This window comes from Tachypleus tridentatus, chromosome 10, assembly GCF_004210375.1.
Source record: "Tachypleus tridentatus isolate NWPU-2018 chromosome 10, ASM421037v1, whole genome shotgun sequence".
In the NCBI taxonomy this organism is placed as follows: Eukaryota; Metazoa; Arthropoda; class Merostomata; order Xiphosura; family Limulidae; genus Tachypleus; species Tachypleus tridentatus.
In genome coordinates, this window is record NC_134834.1 from 11497010 (window position 1) to 11520699 (window position 23690).

Genomic DNA, 23690 nt, shown 5'->3' on the forward strand with positions numbered 1-23690 from the left:
TTGGCCCTCAAACTGCGAGTCGAGCGTCCCCTAACAGGCAGGCTGATAGATACGCGGTCGGTCTGACAGATAGATTCTGAACAAGACAGTCAGACACACTACAGCTCAAAGCGTGAGGATGTCAGACCATTTTGGAAGGTAAGAACCTCGAATATGCGTCCAGCTGTAGCTAGTGTCTATTTCAAAAGCATGATCAATTTCCTATTTCTACCATGTGGTTGCGGATTTACCCATCTCTCTGCTTATAAATATGCATATAAAAAACACAGATACAGCTGACATTTTTCACACAATTTCCATAAAGACAACGAAAAATCTCGCGATTTTTCCCTCGCTCATCTAGGAGAGAACACAATGACTGAACGTTGTCATGTATTCACACGGTAAGAAGTTACACAAACAAGTAAACCTTAGACGGTGACTTATAATCTCTACACACGTCAGCAAAATACAAATATAGTGAACCCAGAACGAAACAAGCCCCTGTGTGCCCCTAGCTGTTTTCCTGTGGCCTCATTGTTACAGTTCCGCGTTGGGTAGCAGCTGTTTAAAAAGATGACAAGTCGCCGGAGATGCCTGATACGAATCCTCGGCCAGGCCTTGCCCCCATAACGACGCCCGGGGACAAGGGAGAGAGCTAGTATACTAAAGAGAGACACACACACGCACTGTCCTTACTTTCAGGTTAGGGAAAAATGTTCGGAAAGCATGTAATATCCCTTTGGCTTTGTAACGGTCAGTATGAATTCTTGTAATGATAAACATAACGCCCTCTTAAAAATCACAGATATTCAATCCTTTAAAATGTGAAAAAGTATTGTAAAAACCAACATTGTTATTGAAATATAAAGGTATTTGAAGGGGGTTAAAATGTTTATAATTTTCTCTGTTTTACCGTAAAAGGAATATAGTGAACAATGCCAAATGTTCTATCATAGAACAAAGATAGAAAATACCCATACCGGGCCCGGTATGATCAGTTCTGTTAAAGTATTCGATTCGTAATTTGATGGTCGCGGGTTCGAATACCACTCACACCAAACCTGCTCGCCCTTTCAGCCATAGGGGCATTATAAGTTACGGTCAATCCCGCTATTCGTTGGTAAAAGAGTAGCCCAAAAGTTGGCAGTGGGTGGTGATGACTAGCTGTCTTCTCTGGTACGTAATGTGACATTTTTCGTCAGAACCGCGTGGTTTTATCACAAACTCAAAGAAATATTTAACACACTTGGAAACAGGTACAGTTAAGAATTTGTTTATTATTAAGCGTGAAGATATATGTGGTTTTTCCCACTACGGGCATCGAAACCCGACATTCAGAATGTCCGCTGAGCCAATTACTGGAGCAGACGATATTATTTTAGGGACAAATGAAACCAATGTTCTGCTGGTCGTAAACAATTAAAACAAACAACTTCAAAACTTTCAAAAGTCAGTTGTTAAAAAGAAAACACTTTAATAACAATAACTGTTTTGTACACAAGCAAGACATGCAGTGTTTGCTTCTTGGGGATAAGTTTCAGTTGTTTGGTTTACGTGAAAACACTCAGGTTATTCGAAAAACAAGAACTCGAAATGTTTAGATGCTTAATAAATAGAATTTGCGTTAATAATACATGTTACTGAGAAAAGTGAAATATACTGCTCATAATAGGTGTTACTGAGAAAAGTGAAATATACTGGTCATAATAGGTGTTACTGAGAAAAGTGAAATATACTGGTCATAATAGGTGTTACTGAGAAAAGTGAAATATACTGGTCATAATAGGTGTTACTGAGAAAAGTGAAATATACTGGTCATAATAGGTGTTACTGAGAAAAGTGAAATATACTGGTCATAATAGGTGTTACTGAAAAAAGTGAAATATACTGGTAACAATAGGTGTTACTGAGAAAAGTGAAATATATTGGTCATAATAGGTGTTACTGAGAAAAGTGAAATATATTGGTCATAATAGGTGTTACTGAGAAAAGTGAAATATATTGGTCATAATAGGTGTTACTGAGAAATATGAAATATACTGGTAATAATAGGTGTTACTGAGAAAAGTGAAATATACTGGTCATAATAGGTGTTACTGAGAAAAGTGAAATATACTGGTCATAATAGGTGTTACTGAGAAAAGTGAAATATACTGGTCATAATAGGTGTTACTGAGAAATATGAAATATACTGGTAATAATAGGTGTTACTGAGAAATGTGAAATATTCTGGTCATAATAGATGTTACTGAGAAATGTGAAATATACTGGTAATAATAGGTGTTACTGAGAAAAGTGAAATATACTGGTAATAATAGGTGTTACTGAGAAAAGTGAAATATACTGGTAATAATAGGTGTTACTGAGAAATGTGAAATATACTGGTAATAATAGGTGTTACTGAGAAAAGTGAAATATACTGGTAATAATAGATGTTACTGAGAAAAGTGAAATATACTGGTAATAATAGGTGTTACTGAGAAAAGTGAAATATACTGGTAATAATAGGTGTTACTGAGAAAGTGAAACATACTGGTAATAATAGGTGTTACTGAGAAAAGTGAAATATACTGGTAATAATAGTTGTTACTGAGAAAAGTGAAATATACTGGTAATAATAGGTGTTACTGAGAAAAGTGAAATATACTGGTCATAATAGGTGTTACTGAGAAAAGTGAAATATACTGGTAATAATAGGTGTTACTGAGAAAAGTGAAATATACTGGTAATAATAGGTGTTACTGAGAAAAGTGAAATATACTGGTAATAATAGGTGTTACTGAGAAAAGTGAAATATACTGGTAATAATAGGTGTTACTGAGAAATGTGAAATATACTGGAAATAATAGGTGTTACTGAGAAAAGTGAAATATACTGGTAATAATAGGTGTTACTGAGAAAAGTGAAATATACTGGTAATAATAGGTGTTACTGAGAAAAGTGAAATATACTGGTAATAATAGTTGTTACTGAGAAAAGTGAAATATACTGGAAATAATAGGTGTTACTGAGAAAAGTGAAATATACTGGAAATAATAGGTGTTACTGAGAAAAGTGAAATATACTGGTAATAATAGGTGTTACTGAGAAATGTGAAATATACTGGTCATAATAGGTGTTACTGAGAAATGTGAAATATTCTGGTCATAATAGATGTTACTGAGAAATGTGAAATATACTGGTAATAATAGGTGTTACTGAGAAATGTGAAATATACTGGTAATAATAGGTGTTACTGAGAAAAGTGAAATATACTGGTAATAATAGGTGTTACTGAGAAAAGTGAAATATACTGGTCATAATAGGTGTTACTGAGAAAAGTGAAATATACTGGTAATAATAGGTGTTACTGAGAAATGTGAAATATACTGGTAATAATAGGTGTTACTGAGAAATGTGAAATATTCTGGTCATAATAGATGTTACTGAGAAATGTGAAATATACTGGTAATAATAGGTGTTACTGAGAAAAGTGAAATATACTGGTAATAATAGGTGTTACTGAGAAAAGTGAAATATACTGGTAATAATAGGTGTTACTGAGAAAAGTGAAATATACTGGTAATAATAGGTGTTACTGAGAAATGTGAAATATACTGGTAATAATAGATGTTACTGAGAAAAGTGAAATATACTGGTAATAATAGGTGTTACTGAGAAATGTGAAATATACTGGTAATAATAGATGTTACTGAGAAAAGTGAAATATACTGGTAATAATAGATGTTACTGAGAAAAGTGAAATATACTGGTAATAATAGGTGTTACTGAGAAATGTGAAATATACTGGTCATAATAGGTGTTACTGAGAAAAGTGAAATATACTGGTAATAATAGGTGTTACTGAGAAAAGTGAAATATACTGGTAATAATAGGTGTTACTGAGAAATGTGAAATATACTGGTAATAATAGGTGTTACTGAGAAATGTGAAATATACTGGTAATAATAGGTGTTACTGAGAAATGTGAAATATACTGGTAATAATAGGTGTTACTGAGAAATGTGAAATATACTGGTAATAATAGGTGTTATTGAGAAATATGAAATATACTGGAAATAATAGGTGTTACTGAGAAAAGTGAAATATACTGGTAATAATAGGTGTTACTGAGAAAAGTGAAATATACTGGTAATAATAGGTGTTACTGAGAAAAGTGAAATATACTGGTAATAATAGTTGTTACTGAGAAAAGTGAAATATACTGGAAATAATAGGTGTTACTGAGAAAAGTGAAATATACTGGTAATAATAGGTGTTACTGAGAAAAGTGAAATATACTGGTAATAATAGGTGTTACTGAGAAATGTGAAATATACTGGTCATAATAGGTGTTACTGAGAAATGTGAAATATACTGGTCATAATAGGTGTTACTGAAAAAAGTGAAATATACTGGTAATAATAGGTGTTACTGAGAAAAGTGAAATATACTGGTAATAATAGGTGTTACTGAGAAAAGTGAAATATACTGGTAATAATAGGTGTTACTGAGAAAAGTGAAATATACTGGTAATAATAGGTGTTACTGAGAAAAGTGAAATATACTGGTAATAATAGTTGTTACTGAGAAAAGTGAAATATACTGGAAATAATAGGTGTTACTGAGAAAAGTGAAAAATATACTGGTAATAATAGGTGTTACTGAGAAAAGTGAAATATACTGGTAATAATAGGTGTTACTGAGAAACGTGAAATATACTGGTCATAATAGGTGTTACTGAGAAATGTGAAATATACTGGTCATAATAGGTGTTACTGAAAAAAGTGAAATATACTGGTAATAATAGGTGTTACTGAGAAAAGTGAAATATACTGGTAATAATAGGTGTTACTGAGAAAAGTGAAATATAACTGGTAATAATAGGTGTTACTGAGAAACGTGAAAATAACTGGTAATAATAGGTGTTACTGAGAAACATGAAACATACCGGAAATAATAGATGTTACCGAGAAAAGTGAAATATACTGGTAATAATAGGTGTTACTGAGAAAAGTGAAATATACTGGTAATAATAGGTGTTACTGAGAAAAGTGAAAATATACTGGTAATAATAGTTGTTTACCGAGAAAAGTGAAACATACCGGTAATAATAGGTGTTACTGAGAAACGTGAAACATACCGGTAATAATAGGTGTTACTGAGAAAAGTGAAACATACTGGTCATAATAGGTGTTATTGAGAAACATGAAACATACCTGGAAATAATAGATGTTACTGAGAAAAGTGAAACATACCGGTAATAATAGGTGTTACTGAGGAAAGTGAAATATACTGGTAATAATAGGTGTTACTGAGAAAAGTGAAATATACTGGTAATAATAGGTGTTACTGAGAAAAGTGAAATATACTGGTAATAATAGGTGTTACTGAGAAAAGTGAAATATACTGGTCATAATAGGTGTTATTGAGAAATATGAAATATACTGGTCATAATAGGTGTTATTGAGAAATATGAAATATACTGGAAATAATAGATGTTACTGAGAAAAGTGAAATATACTGGTAATAATAGGTGTTACTGAGAAAAGTGAAATATACTGGTAATAATAGGTGTTACTGAGAAAACAGAAATATACTGGTAATAATAGGTTTTACTGAGAAATGTGAAATATAGCGGTAATAATAGGTGTTACTGAGAAATGTGAAATATAGCGGTAATAATAGGTGTTACTGAGAAATGTGAAATATACCAGTAATAATAAATATTACTCAGAAATGTGAAATATACTGGTAATAATTTGTTTGTTTGTTTGTTTTGGAATTTCGCACAAAGCTACTCGAGGGCTATCTGTGCTAGCCGTCCCTAATTTAGCAGTATAAGACTAGAGGGAAGGCAGCTAATCATCACCACCCACCGCCAACTCTTGGGCTACTCTTTTACCAACGAATAGTGGGATTGACCGTCACATTATAACGCCCCCACGGCTGGGATGGCGAGCATGTCTGGCGCGACCGGGATGCGAATCCGCGATCCTTAGATTACGAGTCGCACGCCTTAACACGCTTGGCCATGCCGGGCCAGCGGTAATAATAAATATTACTGAGAAACGTGAAATATAGCGGTAATAATATATATTACTGAGAAACGTGAAATATAGCGGTAATAATAAATATTACTGAGAAACGTGAAATATAGCGGTAATAATAAATATTACTGAGAAACGTGAAATATAGCGGTAATAATAAATATTACTGAGAAACGTGAAATATAGCGGTAATAATAAATATTACTGAGAAACGTGAAATATAGCGGTAATAATAAATATTACTGAGAAACGTGAAATATAGCGGTAATAATAAATATTACTGAGAAACGTGAAATATAGCGGTAATAATAAATATTACTGAGAAGTGTGAAATATAGCGGTAATAATAAATATTACTAAGAAGTGTGAAATATAGCGGTAATAATAAATGTCACTGAGTAGCGTGAAATATAAATAACAGATGTTACCTATACAAACACCAGTAAACATTACAGATATTTAAACCACAATGATTGTTACCATCATGAATATCGGTAAACATTAGAAGTGTTTAAATTTACATGACTGTTGCTGACGAAATGTTGTTAAACATTAGGAACACTGGTGCGAATAACAGTACATATTACAACTGGTAAAACAATCACGACCATCAGAGGTACGAAACATCGTAATAAATGCTGAAACAAAAATACAAACGAGTTCCGCCACCTTAAAAAATTGGAAAACGATGGTTTATCTTATATCGATATCTGACATCAGAGCAGATACGTTTATTTACCTTACTTGTAGCTGATCTATACGAGGGGTAATAAACAAACAAACTGCAACATAAAACACACAGAGAAAAAAAGAAATTCTTCCAACCTTTATTCATGCTCCCCTGGTGGTATGATCAACAACTACAACATAAAACACACAGAGAAAGAAAAAAATTCCCCCGGCCTTTATTCATGCTCTCCTGGTGGTATGATTAATAACTACAACATAAAACACACAGAGAAAGAAAGAAAATCCATCCGGCTTTTATTCATACTCTCCTGGTGGTATGATCAATAACAACAACATAAAACACACAGAGAAAGAAAGAAAATCCATCCGGCCTTTATTCATGCTCTCCTGGTGGTATAATCAATAACTACACCATAAAACACACAGAGAAAGAAAGAAAATCCATCCGACCTTTATTCAAGCTCTCCTGGTGGTATAATCAATAACTACAACATACAACACACAGAGAAAGAAAGAAAATCCATCCGGACTTTATTCAAGCTCTCCTGGTGGTATAATCAATAACTACAACATACAACACACAGAGAAAGAAAGAAAATCCATCCGGTCTTTATTCAAGCTCTCCTGGTGGTATGATCAATAACAACAACATAAAACACACAGAGAAAGAAAGAAAATCCATCCGGCCTTTATTCATGCTCTCCTGGTGGTATAATCAATAACTACACCATAAAACACACAGAGAAAGAAAGAAAATCCATCCGACCTTTATTCAAGCTCTCCTGGTGGTATAATCAATAACTACAACATACAACACACAGAGAAAGAAAGAAAATCCATCCGGTCTTTATTCAAGCTCTCCTGGTGGTATGATCAATAACTACAACATAAAACACACAGAAAAAGAAAGAAAATCCATCCGGCTTTTATTCATGCTCTCCTGGTGGCTCAGCGGTAAGCTTAAAAGTTTACAATACTAAAATTTAATGTTCGACGCCTACTGTTAGAACTGTGCAAATATCAGATCGCCTACAGCCTACTTTTTCGCTTAAGCACACATACACACACAAAAGACCTTTCGTAACCTGGTGGTGGTTTTCACGTCGTATTAGAACTTATAAAAGTGAAATTGAAACAATGTTTGAAACTTAAAGTTAAATAAAATCCAGGATTAACTTTAAGATTAACAATGAAAAATGCTTGTGTTTTTAAAAGAATCAGAGAAATATGTCCTTGAAACAAGAGAAATTTTAATCGTAATAAGACAGTCGATTGTGTAGTCAGCATTTGTTATTTCACAATTTGTTATAAATTTGCAATTAATTTCTATAATCTTTGAATCGAATTGTTTCATAAGCACATCAACAACAACAACGTTATATGTATATAAACAGTTGCTACTAATAAGATGTGTTTACTAAGATGTAACTAAAAGCGTTTACTATTAACGTAAATTTTCTAACAATCTCAACTGTCCAAACACGCCCACTGTCCTGCGTTTTTGGCTTTACAGTTCTTGATAAACGAAGTTAATTATTTTGTAGATACGGTATAAGTGATATTATATTGTTGTTTTTCTTTGCAGCGCCATAATGAACCAGCAGGTCAAGCACGGCTGAAGGTCCTCATACAAAGAAGGTTTGACCTTTTCTGCCAATTCTCCGTTTCTTGCAACTTACTAGATGGTAGCACGTAACTCGAGAACCCAGTGATTTTGAGGTCATAGTTCTAAAATGAAGGAAGACACTTTCCATTCGTCAAGGAAGATTCCTTAAAATAAGTCACAACAATTCGATTTCTCTCTGTGAGCTCCGTCTCAATCCACTTAATACACAGAATGCGTTTCAAAAACTGGATTCAGCATGTGAATAACGAAGGCCACCGTTTCCAATATGTGAACATCCTACCAAACCTCTGGTTATTATGTAGGTTATTAGGTAAAGTACAATTCACGACAGGTTTCATCTATGACGTATCCGAATCAAACCTTCAACCAACGCAGACTGAAAACGTGTTCCTCCTGAACCCCCCTCAAATAAAAACTTACAAAACAGAAGAATCGACTGTAACAAAGGGGGAGGGTAAGGAGTACCGGAAACGTAAAATCACAGAAACATTGAGTGGAACAAGAGGACAGAAACATTGTGTGGAACAAGAGGACAGAAACATTGAGTGGAACAAGAGGACAGAAACATTGAGTGGAACAAGGGGACAGAAACATTGAGTGGAACAAGGGGACAGAAACATTGAGTGGAACAAGGGGACAGAAACATTGAGTGGAACAAGGGGACAGAAACATTGAGTGGAACAAGGGGACAGAAACATTGAGTGAAACAAGGGGACAGAAACATTGAGTGAAACAAGGGGACAGAAACATTGTGTGGAACAAGAGGACAGAAACATTGTGTGGAACAAGAGGACAGAAACATTGAGTGGAACAAGAGGACAGAAACATTGAGTGGAACAAGAGGACAGAAACATTGAGTGGAACAAGAGGACAGAAACATTGTGTGGAACAAGAGGACAGAAACATTGTGTGGAACAAGACGACAGAAACATTGAGTGGAACAAGACGACAGAAACATTGAGTGGAACAAGACGACAGAAACATTGTGTGGAACAAGAGGACAGAACCATTGTGTGGAACAAGAGGACAGAACCATTGTGTGGAACAAGAGGACAGAACCATTGAGTGGAACAAGAGGACAGAAACATTGAGTGGAACAAGAGGACAGAAACATTGAGTGGAACAAGAGGACAGAACCATTGAGTGGAACAAGAGGACAGAACCATTGAGTGGAACAAGAGGACAGAACCATTGAGTGGAACAAGAGGACAGAAACATTGAGTGGAACAAGAGGACAGAAACATTGAGTGGAACAAGAGGACAGAAACATTGAGTGGAACAAGACGACAGAAACATTGAGTGGAACAAGACGACAGAAACATTGAGTGGAACAAGAGGACAGAAACATTGAGTGGAACAAGAGGACAGAAACATTGAGTGGAACAAGACGACAGAAACATTGTGTGGAACAAGACGACAGAAACATTGTGTGGAACAAGACGACAGAAACATTGAGTGGAACAAGACGACAGAAACATTGAGTGGAACAAGACGACAGAAACATTGAGTGGAACAAGACGACAGAAACATTGAGTGGAACAAGACGACAGAAACATTGAGTGGAACAAGACGACAGAAACATTGAGTGGAACAAGACGACAGAAACATTGAGTGGAACAAGACGACAGAAACATTGTGTGGAACAAGACGACAGAAACATTGTGTGGAACAAGAGGACAGAAACATTGTGTGGAACAAGAGGACAGAAACATTGAGTGGAACAAGAGGACAGAAACATTGAGTGGAACAAGAGGACAGAAACATTGAGTGGAACAAGAGGACAGAAACATTGAGTGGAACAAGAGGACAGAAACATTGAGTGGAACAAGAGGACAGAAACATTGAGTGGAACAAGAGGACAGAAACATTGAGTGGAACAAGAGGACAGAAACATTGTGTGGAACAAGAGGACAGAAACATTGTGTGGAACAAGAGGACAGAAACATTGAGTGGAACAAGAGGACAGAAACATTGTGTGGAACAAGAGGACAGAAACATTGAGTGGAACAAGAGGACAGAAACATTGTGTGGAACAAGACGACAGAAACATTGAGTGGAACAAGAGGACAGAAACATTGAGTGGAACAAGACGACAGAAACATTGTGTGGAACAAGAGGACAGAAACATTGAGTGGAACAAGACGACAGAAACATTGTGGAAACAAGAGGACAGAAACATTGAGTGGAACAAGGACAGAAACATTGAGTGGAACAAAGGACAGAAACATTGTGTGGAACAAGAGGACAGAAACATTGAGTGGAACAAGAGACAGAAACATTGTGTGGAACAAGAGGACAGAAACATTGTGTGGAACAAGAGGACAGAAACATTGAGTGGAACAAGAGGACAGAAACATTGTGTGGAACAAGAGGACAGAAACATTGTGTGGAACAAGAGGACAGAAACATTGTGTGGAACAAGAGGACAGAAACATTGTGTGGAACAAGAGGACAGAAACATTGTGTGGAACAAGAGGACAGAAACATTGTGTGGAACAAGAGGACAGAAACATTGTGTGGAACAAGAGGACAGAAACATTGTGTGGAACAAGAGGACAGAAACATGGAGTGGAACAAGAGGACAGAAACATGGAGTGGAACAAGAGGACAGAAACATTGAGTGGAACAAGAGGACAGAAACATTGTGTGGAACAAGAGGACAGAAACATTGAGTGGAACAAGAGGACAGAAACATTGAGTGGAACAAGAGGACAGAAACATTGAGTGGAACAAGAGGACAGAAACATTGAGTGGAACAAGAGGACAGAAACATTGAGTGGAACAAGAGGACAGAAACATTGAGTGGAACAAGAGGACAGAAACATTGAGTGGAACAAGAGGACAGAAACATTGAGTGGAACAAGAGGACAGAAACATTGAGTGGAACAAGAGGACAGAAACATTGAGTGGAACAAGAGGACAGAAACATTGAGTGGAACAAGAGGACAGAAACATTGAGTGGAACAAGAGGACAGAAACATTGAGTGGAACAAGAGGACAGAAACATTGAGTGGAACAAGAGGACAGAAACATTGTGTGGAACAAGAGGACAGAAACATTGTGTGGAACAAGAGGACAGAAACATTGTGTGGAACAAGAGGACAGAAACATTGTGTGGAACAAGAGGACAGAAACATTGTGTGGAACAAGAGGACAGAAACATTGAGTGGAACAAGAGGACAGAAACATTGAGTGGAACAAGAGGACAGAAACATTGAGTGGAACAAGAGGACAGAAACATTGAGTGGAACAAGAGGACAGAAACATTGAGTGGAACAAGAGGACAGAAACATTGAGTGGAACAAGAGGACAGAAACATTGTGTGGAACAAGACGACAGAAACATTGTGTGGAACAAGACGACAGAAACATTGTGTGGAACAAGACGACAGAAACATTGTGTGGAACAAGACGACAGAAACATTGTGTGGAACAAGACGACAGAAATATTGAGTGGAACAAGACGACAGAAATATTGAGTGGAACAAAGACGACAGAACCATCGTATGAAACAAGACGACACAGACATTGTATAGAACAAGACGACACAGACATTGTATAGAACAAGACAACAGAACCATTGTATAGAACAAGACGAAAGAAACATTGCATGAAGCACTGTCTAACGAATCCCCAAGTACACACGTATGGTTGATACACTAAGAGCAATAACCACATTTCAATCTACGATCTAACAAGTTTGACGATAGGTGCTTTGATTAACGGCCTTCCTTATATTCAGAATTAGGGACAGTTGTATGTTTCGCTTTGTCAGGAAACATCTCGTGACGCCTTCCATGTTAACATTTATTCTTTTATTTGACACCGAACAAAAAAAATCACTCATACCACAAAAAAAGGCACGTTGGTATATTAATTAGTGACCTTAGCTAATTCACGAGATATGGTTTTTCCTCACAAATCGTTTTGTGTCGGTGACGTAACTGTCGTGAGGAAACACATATTTCTGTTTTAGGAAAATGGCGGTGTGTTAAGGTCTGTTATTTCAATAGCAAAATTTGTCTGTTAAAACGCAATATTAGCTTCGTGTGTGTATGATAAATTAACACTCTAAGTTCCGAGTTTCAAGTATCACATCCATATACTGTAGTTGTTATAACATTGTAACAGCTTACACTATTACAAAATACAAAGTAAGTTTCACATGAAGTTTATTACATACAGATATTGACACTATTATAACAGCTGCTCAGTGATACAGCGGTATATATGCGAACTTTCAAAGCTAAAAAACAGGTTTCGATATTTGCGATGGGCACAGTACAGATAGCCCATTGTGTAGCTTCGTGCTTAGCTTCAAACAAATAAAGAAATTATTATAATAAATATTATAAAGTTACGTGTTACACAGAAAATTGGATTCATACAAAAACTACTGTTCCATAGATGATTTTCGCGCAAAACTTTGTTTGTTTTAGAGCAAAGTCAGAGTCAGCTATCTGCTATGTCCACTGCAGGGAAGTGGACCCTGCATTTTAGCGTCGTAAGACTTACCGCAGTCTCACCGTGAGGGGGACCCGCGCAAAGCTACACGAAGATTTTCGTCCTTAATTGTGAAGCAATAGACTAGAGGGAAGGCATCTAGTCAACAACAGAAGCCGCCAACTCATGTGGTACACTAATTAGTTGAATTTGTCTGTTACTCCTATAACACGTATCTATGGCCTCAAACCGTTGAACAATTATACATTTTTTTTACGTAGTGGAGGTTACGGGGCACGAACTTTGAACCCTAACATCACAGTCAGACACACTGACTACTAGAGTGCGCTCGACTCTGAATAAAAAAAAAGAACAAATAAGTAAACAAACTACATATTATTCTTCTTTTGATTCATTCATAAGATCACACGTTACACGCCCCCTGGTGGCACAGAGGTATGTTTGTGGTAGGATCCGAGGTGGGCAGAGCACAAATCACTCATTGTGTAGATTCGTGCTAAATTACAATAAAAATATTTTTATTAATCTATTATTTAAACAATATTTTAATATTAATTCTCATAATAACAAACATACAAACATGTATTATACAAGAGCGTTAAATATCACACCTGAATATTCTAGTTGTTATCACTGAAACAAACAAACAAATAAGACATAGGGACTAACAAAACAACAAACAAAGAGTAAACCACATTCAGACAAACCCTAGTTCAATCGGTTGTATTCTAGGCGTTAGGATACACGTTAAATAAAATCAGTTTGTATCAAAATGGGATTAAGCATCCAATCTAAATTATCCAATTATTATGGAGCAACACGAAAAGCACTGTTTCAAAGTTTGTTGAATCTCCTTTACAAAGAACAACTACAAATTAAACAACAATTGATTCAATTAATAATAATTTGTCAATATTAAAAAAATTTAGACAAACTACAAAGGGCCAGGCATAGCCAGGTGGTTAGAGGCGCTTGACTCGAAATCTCAGGGTTGTATGTTCGAATCCCTTTCCCACTAAACATACTTACCCTTTCAGCCGTGGAGGCGTTATAATGTTAGGTCAATCCCACTATTCGTTGATAAATGAGCAGCCCAAGAGTTGGCGGTGGCTACCTTCCTCTAGTCTTTCACTGCTAAATTAGGGACAGATAGCCCTCGTGGAGCTTTGCGAGGCATTCCAAACAAACTACAAAAAATTATCTACAACATTCTGTCCCAGGTCATCAGTTGGATACTCTCGATACCAGCAAATGTTTTCGGTCGAATATCAGGAATATATATAAAGCTCCTTACAAATTCTGATGAGTCGGGGTTACGTAGTGAAAATTCCTTTCATAGAGGTGATTTCACTGAGAGGAAATTAGTGGAAGCCTCACACCAAATCTGTCCCGGTTTACCGGGATGTGGCGCGGTTTATGTCGCCAGATACTAGGAATAGATACGGTCGTATTTAACAGTAAACGTTTTAACACCTTAAATGATTTTATCTTATAGACACAAAGGTCAAGATTCGATACTCACAGCCTAGTGGTTCGCGTGCCGCTCTATGAATCCCCAAGTACAGTGTTCGCGTCCCGTTAGACCACACACACAAAACAAAAGAATCTCGCCCGTACTTTGGGACTAAATACATTTTCAATGTCTCTTTTCTTTAACGAAAAGCCACATAATAGATTATCTGTATTCTGTCCACCACGGAAATCAAACATTGGGTCATACTAGTCAAATTCCTTGTCTATATTATTAATAGTTCATAATTAGGGACGGCCAGCAGAAATATCCTTTGAACAGAATTACACGACCATTCAAGAAAAGTAAAGCAATAAATCCATCCCACCTCAATCAGGTCCCTAACAATACTTCACAACTGTCATTGTCAGCTTCTTCAACTGTTCCTGGCGATCCACAAACTGGTCAAATGCTGATCGACACGGAGAGCGGTCACATGCAACCTGAACGTGCTGGTTACCATGACGAACATGACATTTCATGTAACCTCACACTTGTTTTGCACCTTCTGATCTTTCTCACCCTACCTGCGATAATGTGAAAATCTGTATGCCCCCATTCCACTGCAGCGCCACCTATACAAATACAAACGTCAGGAAATTCACAGAGTCTTGAGGTGTAATCACAATTAGGAGGGCAAAAGGTATTGGAACTAAACTATGTTTATTTGATATAGTTAGTCGACAACAACGAGATTAGATGATGCACTTCTACAGTTACAAACGGACGAGGTAAAAACCAGAATCTGACCCAAAGAATGAAAGGTTAATAAAACACGCTACCAAAATATAACCCATAGCATGAAACGTCAACAAACCAGGTTACCGGGATCTGACCCATAGGACGAAACTTTAAACAAACCACGCAACTGGGATCCGTCCCATAAGATGAAACATTAATACAACACGTTACCATGGGTCAGTTTCACAGGATAGAACGTTAATACAACACGCTATCCTGGGGTCAATTCCACAGAATACAACGTTAATAAACCACGCTACCATGGTCAGTTCCACAGGATAAAACGTTAATACGACACGCTACCATTAATGCATGACACCGTTACATGTCCTACGAAATCTAGTGTCAGAAAAACTTATGATCCAAGTCTAAAAGGTATGAAAGTGATGTACAATAACGTCTCCATATTGGAATGTTCTAGTGTGACGTGAGTCATCAATTTCACAGATATATGAAACAACGTTTCTTTGTTCTTGAATCAAATGACTCAATGTGTTTAATACTGCTTTCTGTTCGTGCTGAGTCATTCAGTGACTCTATCAGACAGACTCGAGATTTCGAAGGATTTGAATACGAGACTCACACACTTACATTGCTCAAATCCTGGGTTCGATTCACAGAACGCATATGGCCCATTACACAGCTATCCGTTAAAAACAATAACACAGGACTTTGGCAAACACTAAATAAAAACTACGTTAAAAAAAAACATTTGGTAAAAGCAGATACAACCATTGTCATATGCTCGCCCTTTCAGCCGTGGAGGCGTTATAATGTGACGGTCAATCCCACTATTCGTTGGTAAAAGGGTAGCCCAAGAGTTGGCAGTGGGTGGTGATGACTAGCTGCCTTCCCTCTAGTCTTACACTGATAAATTAGGGACGGCTAGCGCAGATAGCTCTCGAGTAGTTTTGCGCGAAATTCAAAACAAACAAACAAACCATTGTCATATTTCTATTTTCTACATGGAGCAACTGAAAACAAATGATACAGAACAAATATACCTAAAATATTAAATTAAAACCAGTGAATCTTGCTAAACCAAATGAATTGTAGGCGGCTTAACATTGCTGAAACGATAAAAATATAGAAGCTGCTCTGATTCACAGATGATTGTAATTATTTAAACGAACTCTGCTTAAACAGTAATTAGGTTGGTAGTTAAAATAACACTTTTCACAAAAAACGATCCATGTTTAAACAATAATTAGGTAGGTAGTTAAAATAACACTTGTCACAAAAACGATCCATGTTTAAACAATAATTAGGTGAGTAGTTAATACAACACTTGTCAAGAGTGGTCCACGTTTAAACAATAATTAGGTAGGTAGTTAAAATAACACTTGTCATAAGTGGCCCACGTTTAAACAATAATTAAATCCATGTGTGGAACACGAATAAAAAAATATTAGGTTCATTTTAGAAAATAAATTATTATATACGAACACCCCCCAAAGTAAAAGTGCAAGACACTTAAATCTATATAAAATTCAGGCCCCTTGAAATAAATAACACATACCAGATACATATATGGAATTCTTAATAATATAATTTATAAACACTGCTGCCTAAGATGTAACATCATTAAATGTACACCATTAGTGTTTATTACCTTCATGTTGCAAAATTGTGTTCACGTGGCTTCTAAGGTTGAATGTACGTAAACACATTTAATATCATAGCTAAAGGCACTCGTATAAACACGGTTTGCAATACGCCTGCATGCGAAAAGATCCGGTCTTAAAATCGTGGAACCGATTCCAAATGGTTGCCAAAGGAAACATTCCATTTAGCCTCATCACACGGACACGATTGCCTTAACCCGCGCTGCGTAAACGACCTGTATATTCCACTATAAGTCTCAGTTACAATGGGTCTCCAGGCAACGGTGAGACATCAGAATTACCTAAGACACCGGTTTACCAATTTCAAGACTGTACGAAAAGAGCGTCAACGTCTCATAGAAAGGTGTTGACTTTTAAGTCACTACGATTACAGTGGCAAAATAACAACCTCCGGGTTGGTAAATATTGTCTAATTTGTCAGTAAAAACAGAACACCTACTTACAGTAAATAAGTTTACATTTAATACATTTAAACGTGAATACGTGCTGGAAGCAACATTACTAGGCCTATTTTCAATTGCGCGATACTGCACATTGAAGAGTTTCTGCTAATAAGTAAATGCAAAATAACGGTGTGAAAACGAAAACAGCTTAAATATTAACCAATGTTCCGACTTTGAGTAATCGATTTTTCAGACAAGAACGACAAGCGAGAACCTAATTTTATAAGCAATAAGTGCATGAAACGAACCACGGAGAAACAGCATCAGTAAATACGTAAGGTGGGGAAAAAGCCTCGGAAAATAGCATTTGGAATAATACTTAGTGGGAAATGAATCCCGGAAAAATTACAACAGTAATGACGGAAGTCAGTAAAAATGACACCGTTTTATCCCAACAGGAAGAAAATTTATAAAATCGGAATGACCGCGATTTTTGCCTAAGCCTCGTTAACACGTTTTCCCATTACTATCAGACACCGCATGTAATTATATACACGACAATATGACGAGAAGAAACCGGTAGATAAAAAATATTGTATTTAAGAGTCTGTTATACTTGTTTACTGAGTAACCTAAAATGTTGACTCTTAAATAATTCGGATAGAATACTAAAACTAAACCTTGTAACAGCTAGTACGGTATATTATGCTGGCATAGATTTGTTTACAAGTCTTAACACTTCCGCTGGTTTATCTGCCGATGAAAAGACTCTTTGTTTGAAGATACTATTTGCGACCTCTAGACTAAAATTTAATTATGTGTAAAAAAAAAAATACATTAATTATAAACAGTACACTCGCTACTAAGCTCTTCACTGATCTACACAGAAATTCATACATAGATATATATATTAGTCTTTAGTATTTATAAGTGTAATACACAGAAATATATAGCCTGACGTCCTCAGACGTTTTTCAAATAACACTCGCTGCTCAACTTACGAGTGACGGACGACCCACGCGGGAACATGCACGCGGTAACTGTCAGTGATTTAAAATCTTGCTTCGAGCCTGCTGCGAAATGATCATGTTGGTGTACGTTCACACGTTGAAAAACGCGCAATATGTCTCTCACGGCAACAATATCATCCGTGAGATTCTTTCTTTCTCTCCTTCTAAGTCCCACGCGCCCTTCGTATGTTCCACAGAATATTTACATAGTTATTTTCACTTTTTGTAATTTATCGAACTTCGTTAAACAAAAAACTCGTTTAAACGAAAAACAATAAGTTATAAATTAGGTCTAACAATAGAAACCACGAGTATAGGACATAATACGACTAATATTCAGTTCCACGTTTCTTCAGTAATTAGGATAAAATGAAGTCATACGCTTCAATAGAATAAAACAAAATAATATTATTTAAAAACAGAGTGTTATTTCCAAAGTAAAATAAGTAAGCTTTCCGCTTTCTGAGAGAACAATAGAGTTGAGGATAGATATTTAATATTTCATTTCTTCATAAAAATAATAAAGTATTTCGGTTAACACTATGTTCAAACTGATTACTTGTGGCCTGTGTTAACCTTTAACGAGGTCTATACATATACAGATATACACATATATATTTATTTTCTTATACATATCTCTAGGTATTTCAGCTTTCACGAAAATAAAAAAATGGCAATTACTCTTTTTTTTTTATATTATTTAAATTGGAACAATATCTAGAAACAAAGCAGGGGTGGTCTAGCAAATGTCACCGTGTTTTATATCAATAAATATTTTACGTTTATAATAAACAAGTCAGTTGTTTCAGGTTTACACATAACTAACATTGCATACCTTAAATTAGAAATAATGGATTTTATCGTTTTTTGTTAACGTTGGACAAATCTATTTCTTTGTTGACCACGAATGTTTAAAAATTTCATTGGAACTATTTCCTTCTGGCTAATTTTTCGTGAGTTTTAGTAAATACATTGAATCTCATGCGGAACATTATATTTCATAATAAAAATTTATGTACGAGAGATTCGATATATATTTGTGACTATAAATAAGAACATTAAATTGGCAGGTCAAAGGTCACAAACATAACCGTTATATATTATTAAAGGATTCTGTATGGTATACAATTAGTAAATGTGAAACGTTTAGACGACAATTTCCAATTAGTTTATTCTATCGAATTTTTTTATACAAAATCCTTCTCGTTAAACTTCATTTAAGTTATCTTAAAAGTCGTTTAAACGTTAAAAATATTTGTATCTAACAGACTGTTATAAACTCGTGACTTTTTAGAACTTCAATATGCAAACAGATAATAACAAAAAAGCAACAGCTGAGCTTTCGGTTTATAAATATTGCCACAAGATGGCGATAGGCAAATGGCAATATTTTCTGAGTTACATCCCTGAAGCACGGTAGAATTCTAAGTACACTAACCTGTTTTTTCTTTGATTTCACAAAGAACACCGAAGAGAGCAGGTTTCATTCGATGACAGTTCAACGTATGTTTCCTGTAAAATAGACATAAAGGGGAAATTAAGATCTCAAATTTTACAGGTGTTCGAAAAAAAGTAGTCACGCTAGGCCTAAGTTTAAACCACCACGCGGGTAAGAGCGAGGCAAAGAATCGGCTGACTTAGTTACTAGCAGCGGAAAACTTCGCGAACATACCTCGCTTGAGCTTCGTCGAGACTTTGGTCTGTGATGTTCATGATCTGTTGAAGTATTTCTGATATATCGTGTTTACGAACTTCTAGTTCTGCTGCATGTGGTTGGTTTGTAGGATCCATGCTGTAAGTGTGTTGGGATATTACGTGACCTTCCATACAAACCGGGGTATGCTGTGAAACGGGTTGCATCATTGTTTGTTCATCGTCCATGCTTCAACACCACCCTCGCCAAACAGACACAACGGCCTGGCTGTCCGTCTAGCGAAGGTCATACACTGTCTACAGCATAAGCCTTTTACCAGACAACGAGCGTGACAATATCCTCTAAAACAATGAATTTCACTCGCGTTTTGGTAAACCAACTACAACAGAATATTTTGATTGGAATATTTTTTGACCACCAGCGAGAGGTTTCCGAGTGGGCTGTACGATAATGCCACTCAAGACTCTTCACCATAAAAGATGAGCGTCTATTATGACGAAAATAACGTCACATCTCGACTCTAACCAATCAGAGTCCAACTCTAAAGTTACACTTCAGCCGCAGATGGCTGTCAATCACTTAACTAAGGGTGAGAAACCCTGGATAATAACTCCGCCCAAAAAATGATTAATGATAAAAAATTTATTGTGGTTTTCTTCTTCACATGGGTATTGTTTCTAAATGAAATAATGGTCAATTAAAATTGACCGTAGTACACATATTAAAAGTTGGCTCTGCGTATACTAGTTTTCATTCTCTAATACACCCTAAAGGTTGAGGGGCTAAAGTAAAAAGGATTATAGCTTTAGAACTGTTCTTTTCACTCTGCAATATAAAATTTGTTTTTTTCCGTGTTATTTCACGTGTATCGTGTTACTTTAAATTAGGATGGGTACAAAATATGAAAACAATGAAACTAGTTCAAGTTACGTTACTTCAATGATACGTTAAACGTATGTCTACGGTTCTCAAATTTTACCCATTAATTAAATTAATATTAATTATTTTTATTGTAGTAAAAAAAGACAAAGTAATTATCTTACTTCGTAATTTTCAAAAGTAATAGGGTAATATTTCTCTTTTTCAAGTACTTTTAACCGGCACAAAATTAAAAAGAATATAAAAAGTTATGATATATTATGACAGTGCCATCTGTTGGAAAAGTTAAACAAGCTGATTATCATAAATCAGATAGTGCGTATGGTGAGGGGTTTGAAAGTAAGGTTGTGTCTATTTAAAAAATTTTGTGTAAAGTAAAACTTAAATAAGTGTACATTACTTTCACTAATGTTTTTATTATCTGAGAGACAGTAAAATTTAAAAGGCTTTGCTAGATGACTTTTGTCATATTTATTTTAAATAATTGGCAGTAATACAGTACTAAAGTGCCAGTATTACTAGTACCAACATGAACTTGTGAATAGATAGCCGCATATTAGTGTTAGTAAGCTAGGCCTAATATATAATATTAATAGTGAGTGCGGTGTTGAAACCGGTGCTTCATTTCGTCAACAGGCCTTGTTAAATCAGTGGTGTATTTAGATATAATATTTACGTACGTTTACAATAGTTACAAACAGTGAAATTGCTTTTGAAATTTGAGACGTAATATAGCATTTCATGTTTCAAATTAAAACTTCAAATGAAGTTTGAAATAATAAAAGTTAATTATTTTAAAGTGTTATTAAAACTTTACTTTTTCCTAAACTTAGTTATGTAATTGATTAATTTTATAAGCATCTACAAACTCTATTTATTATTTCCAATAGTAATATTAATATGACTTATTTATACTCTCGATTCTGTTTCACTGTCAACATATTTGTGTTTGACTCTCAAGTTTAAAAATAAACAAATATTCGAGGTTTAAGAGTCCAACACTAATAACATACAATAAACAACAACACTAAGTGCTCAAGCATTATACGTGTTATTTATTTCACTTGGTAGTTGTGGTTTCTTGTTGTTTATTTACCCTTTAATATATATCCATCATTGGATTGTCAGTAACTAGTGAATAACAATCACAAGGTTTAAATTTTTTATTGGAGTGTAATAGGTCCCAAGAACCTATAACATTTTTTTATTTTAAAATCAAGTTATTATGAAGTTGTAATGATTAGCTATAGGCTTAGCTGAGTTTTAGCATCATAGTTAATAATATTTTAATGTGATTACATACTGTATTGTGCCACTGATAAACTAAAAGTTAATTTAAACCTAATGCACAGGTTTAACATTCGGTCCAGTTGTTTTTGAGATTGGGATAGCACTGTACCTGAGGTGTCAGTCTACAACTGAATCCCAGTTGTTTCATATTACTTCATCATTTTGTCAAAAAATAAACTATATTTCAATGTCAGTCATTGGTAAAAGTGTGTATTGTACTCACTCAAATTAATTATATATATTATAGACTTTGCAATGAAAATTTATTCAACAGTTGATTAAAAACTATGATGCTTGCCATTGGTTACTAAAGAAATGAAGCTTTAACATGAATTGAACATGTTTCATGTAAATATCCTGGAAATTCATGTAAATTACAATAAGATCATCTTATAACCAATCCCACATGGAAGAGAGAATGTTTACCTAAATAATAAATTTATTAGATGTATCTATATGAAGCATGGTAACCATGTAGAAAAATAAACAAGTGTGTTGTATACAACAAATCTGATGTGTTACAGTGTGACTTGGGCTTTCTCCAGTTGGAATGAAGATGAAATTTATGTAAAAAATAAAAAGACGTTGGTTATCATACAATTTACATAATCTCTGGAACCTATGAAATGCACGTCTACAGATTTTATTTAGTATCTGTGTATATTGTACCAAGTATTTACTCTCATCTACTACACATTCACTAAATCAGCAATGTAGGGTGAAATGGATAGTTCTGACATCAAATGAATAATATCTGGTTAACTAGCAATTTGACAAACAAATATTCAAGGCTTAAGAGTCCAACACTAATAACATACAATAAACAACAACACTAACGACTCAAGCATTGTGTTATTTATTTCACTTGGTAGTTGTCGTTTTTTTGTTGTTTATTTACCCTTTAATATATATCCATCGTTGGATTGTCGGTAACTAGTGAGTAAAAATTACAAGGTTTACATTTTTTATTGGAGTGTAATAGGTTCCAAGAACCTACAACATTTTTTAAAGTCAAGTTATTATGAAGTTGTAATACACCTAAGGTTAATTCCCGTAATAACTCTTTTGTTCCTCAAATTGTCTTAGTGGTCCTCCTTAGAATGGTTATAAGTCAGTCTTCTTCATAAGAAACTCAGAACTGTACATAGTATTCCAAGTGAGGCCTAACTAGCAATTTGTAGAAACGAGTACCTCTATGGGTGTAATCACTATCTAGCTGACGTGCCTTATCTATTGAAGCCAAGTTTGTTTTCTTCAGTCAGTGTATTGAATTGTGTAATCCAAAATTACAGGTCATTTGTCCACCCTACTGGTTAGCCCATGTAATTCATGACTGTTATGTTGTGACATCCTCAGTATAGCTAGAAATACCCAAGAGTTTATTGTTAGCAGTAAACATTTTTTCTACTAATTAAACTTATTTCAATATCATTAATATAAACAAGACAGAGCAAAGATCCAGTACCGACTCTGAGATAGTCCACAAGTAAAAAGAGTCCAGTTTGACTGGACTTCATCATTCACAACCTTTTGCTATCTCCAATTCACCCTACAAACCATTAAATATAGTATTTTTCAAACCCCTACAAACTAGTTATAGTATCCACAAACACCTACCATGTTTAAGGTACCTTTTGATGGTTTAAAATCTAAGTACACCAAGTCCACTTTTGTTCCCTTGTCCAGATAACGTAAAATAAAATATACTTTTAATAAATCTGTTTTATAGCTGTTATTTACTAAAGTCAGTTTAGTTTTCAGCTTTATTCAGTTTTGTGTTGTATAGATTGTCTGTGCAAAAAAGAAA

At 35.2% G+C, this 23690-nt stretch overlaps 1 protein-coding gene across 1 annotated transcript in view; it reads right to left on the reverse strand.

The window, feature by feature from the left end:
- The window catches only part of LOC143228746 (pre-B-cell leukemia transcription factor 1-like), a 272600-nt gene extending 252414 nt beyond the window's left edge, over positions 1 to 20186 (reverse strand). Inside the window, exons 1-2 of the mRNA XM_076460047.1 lie at positions 19733 to 20186; positions 19499 to 19572 (exon numbers count right to left, since the gene is read on the reverse strand). Coding sequence (XP_076316162.1) covers positions 19499 to 19572; positions 19733 to 19941 — 283 coding nt within the window. The 5' untranslated portion in view covers positions 19942 to 20186. The remainder of the gene's footprint in view (positions 1 to 19498; positions 19573 to 19732) is intronic.
- Between the last annotated feature and the right edge of the window lie 3504 nt (positions 20187 to 23690).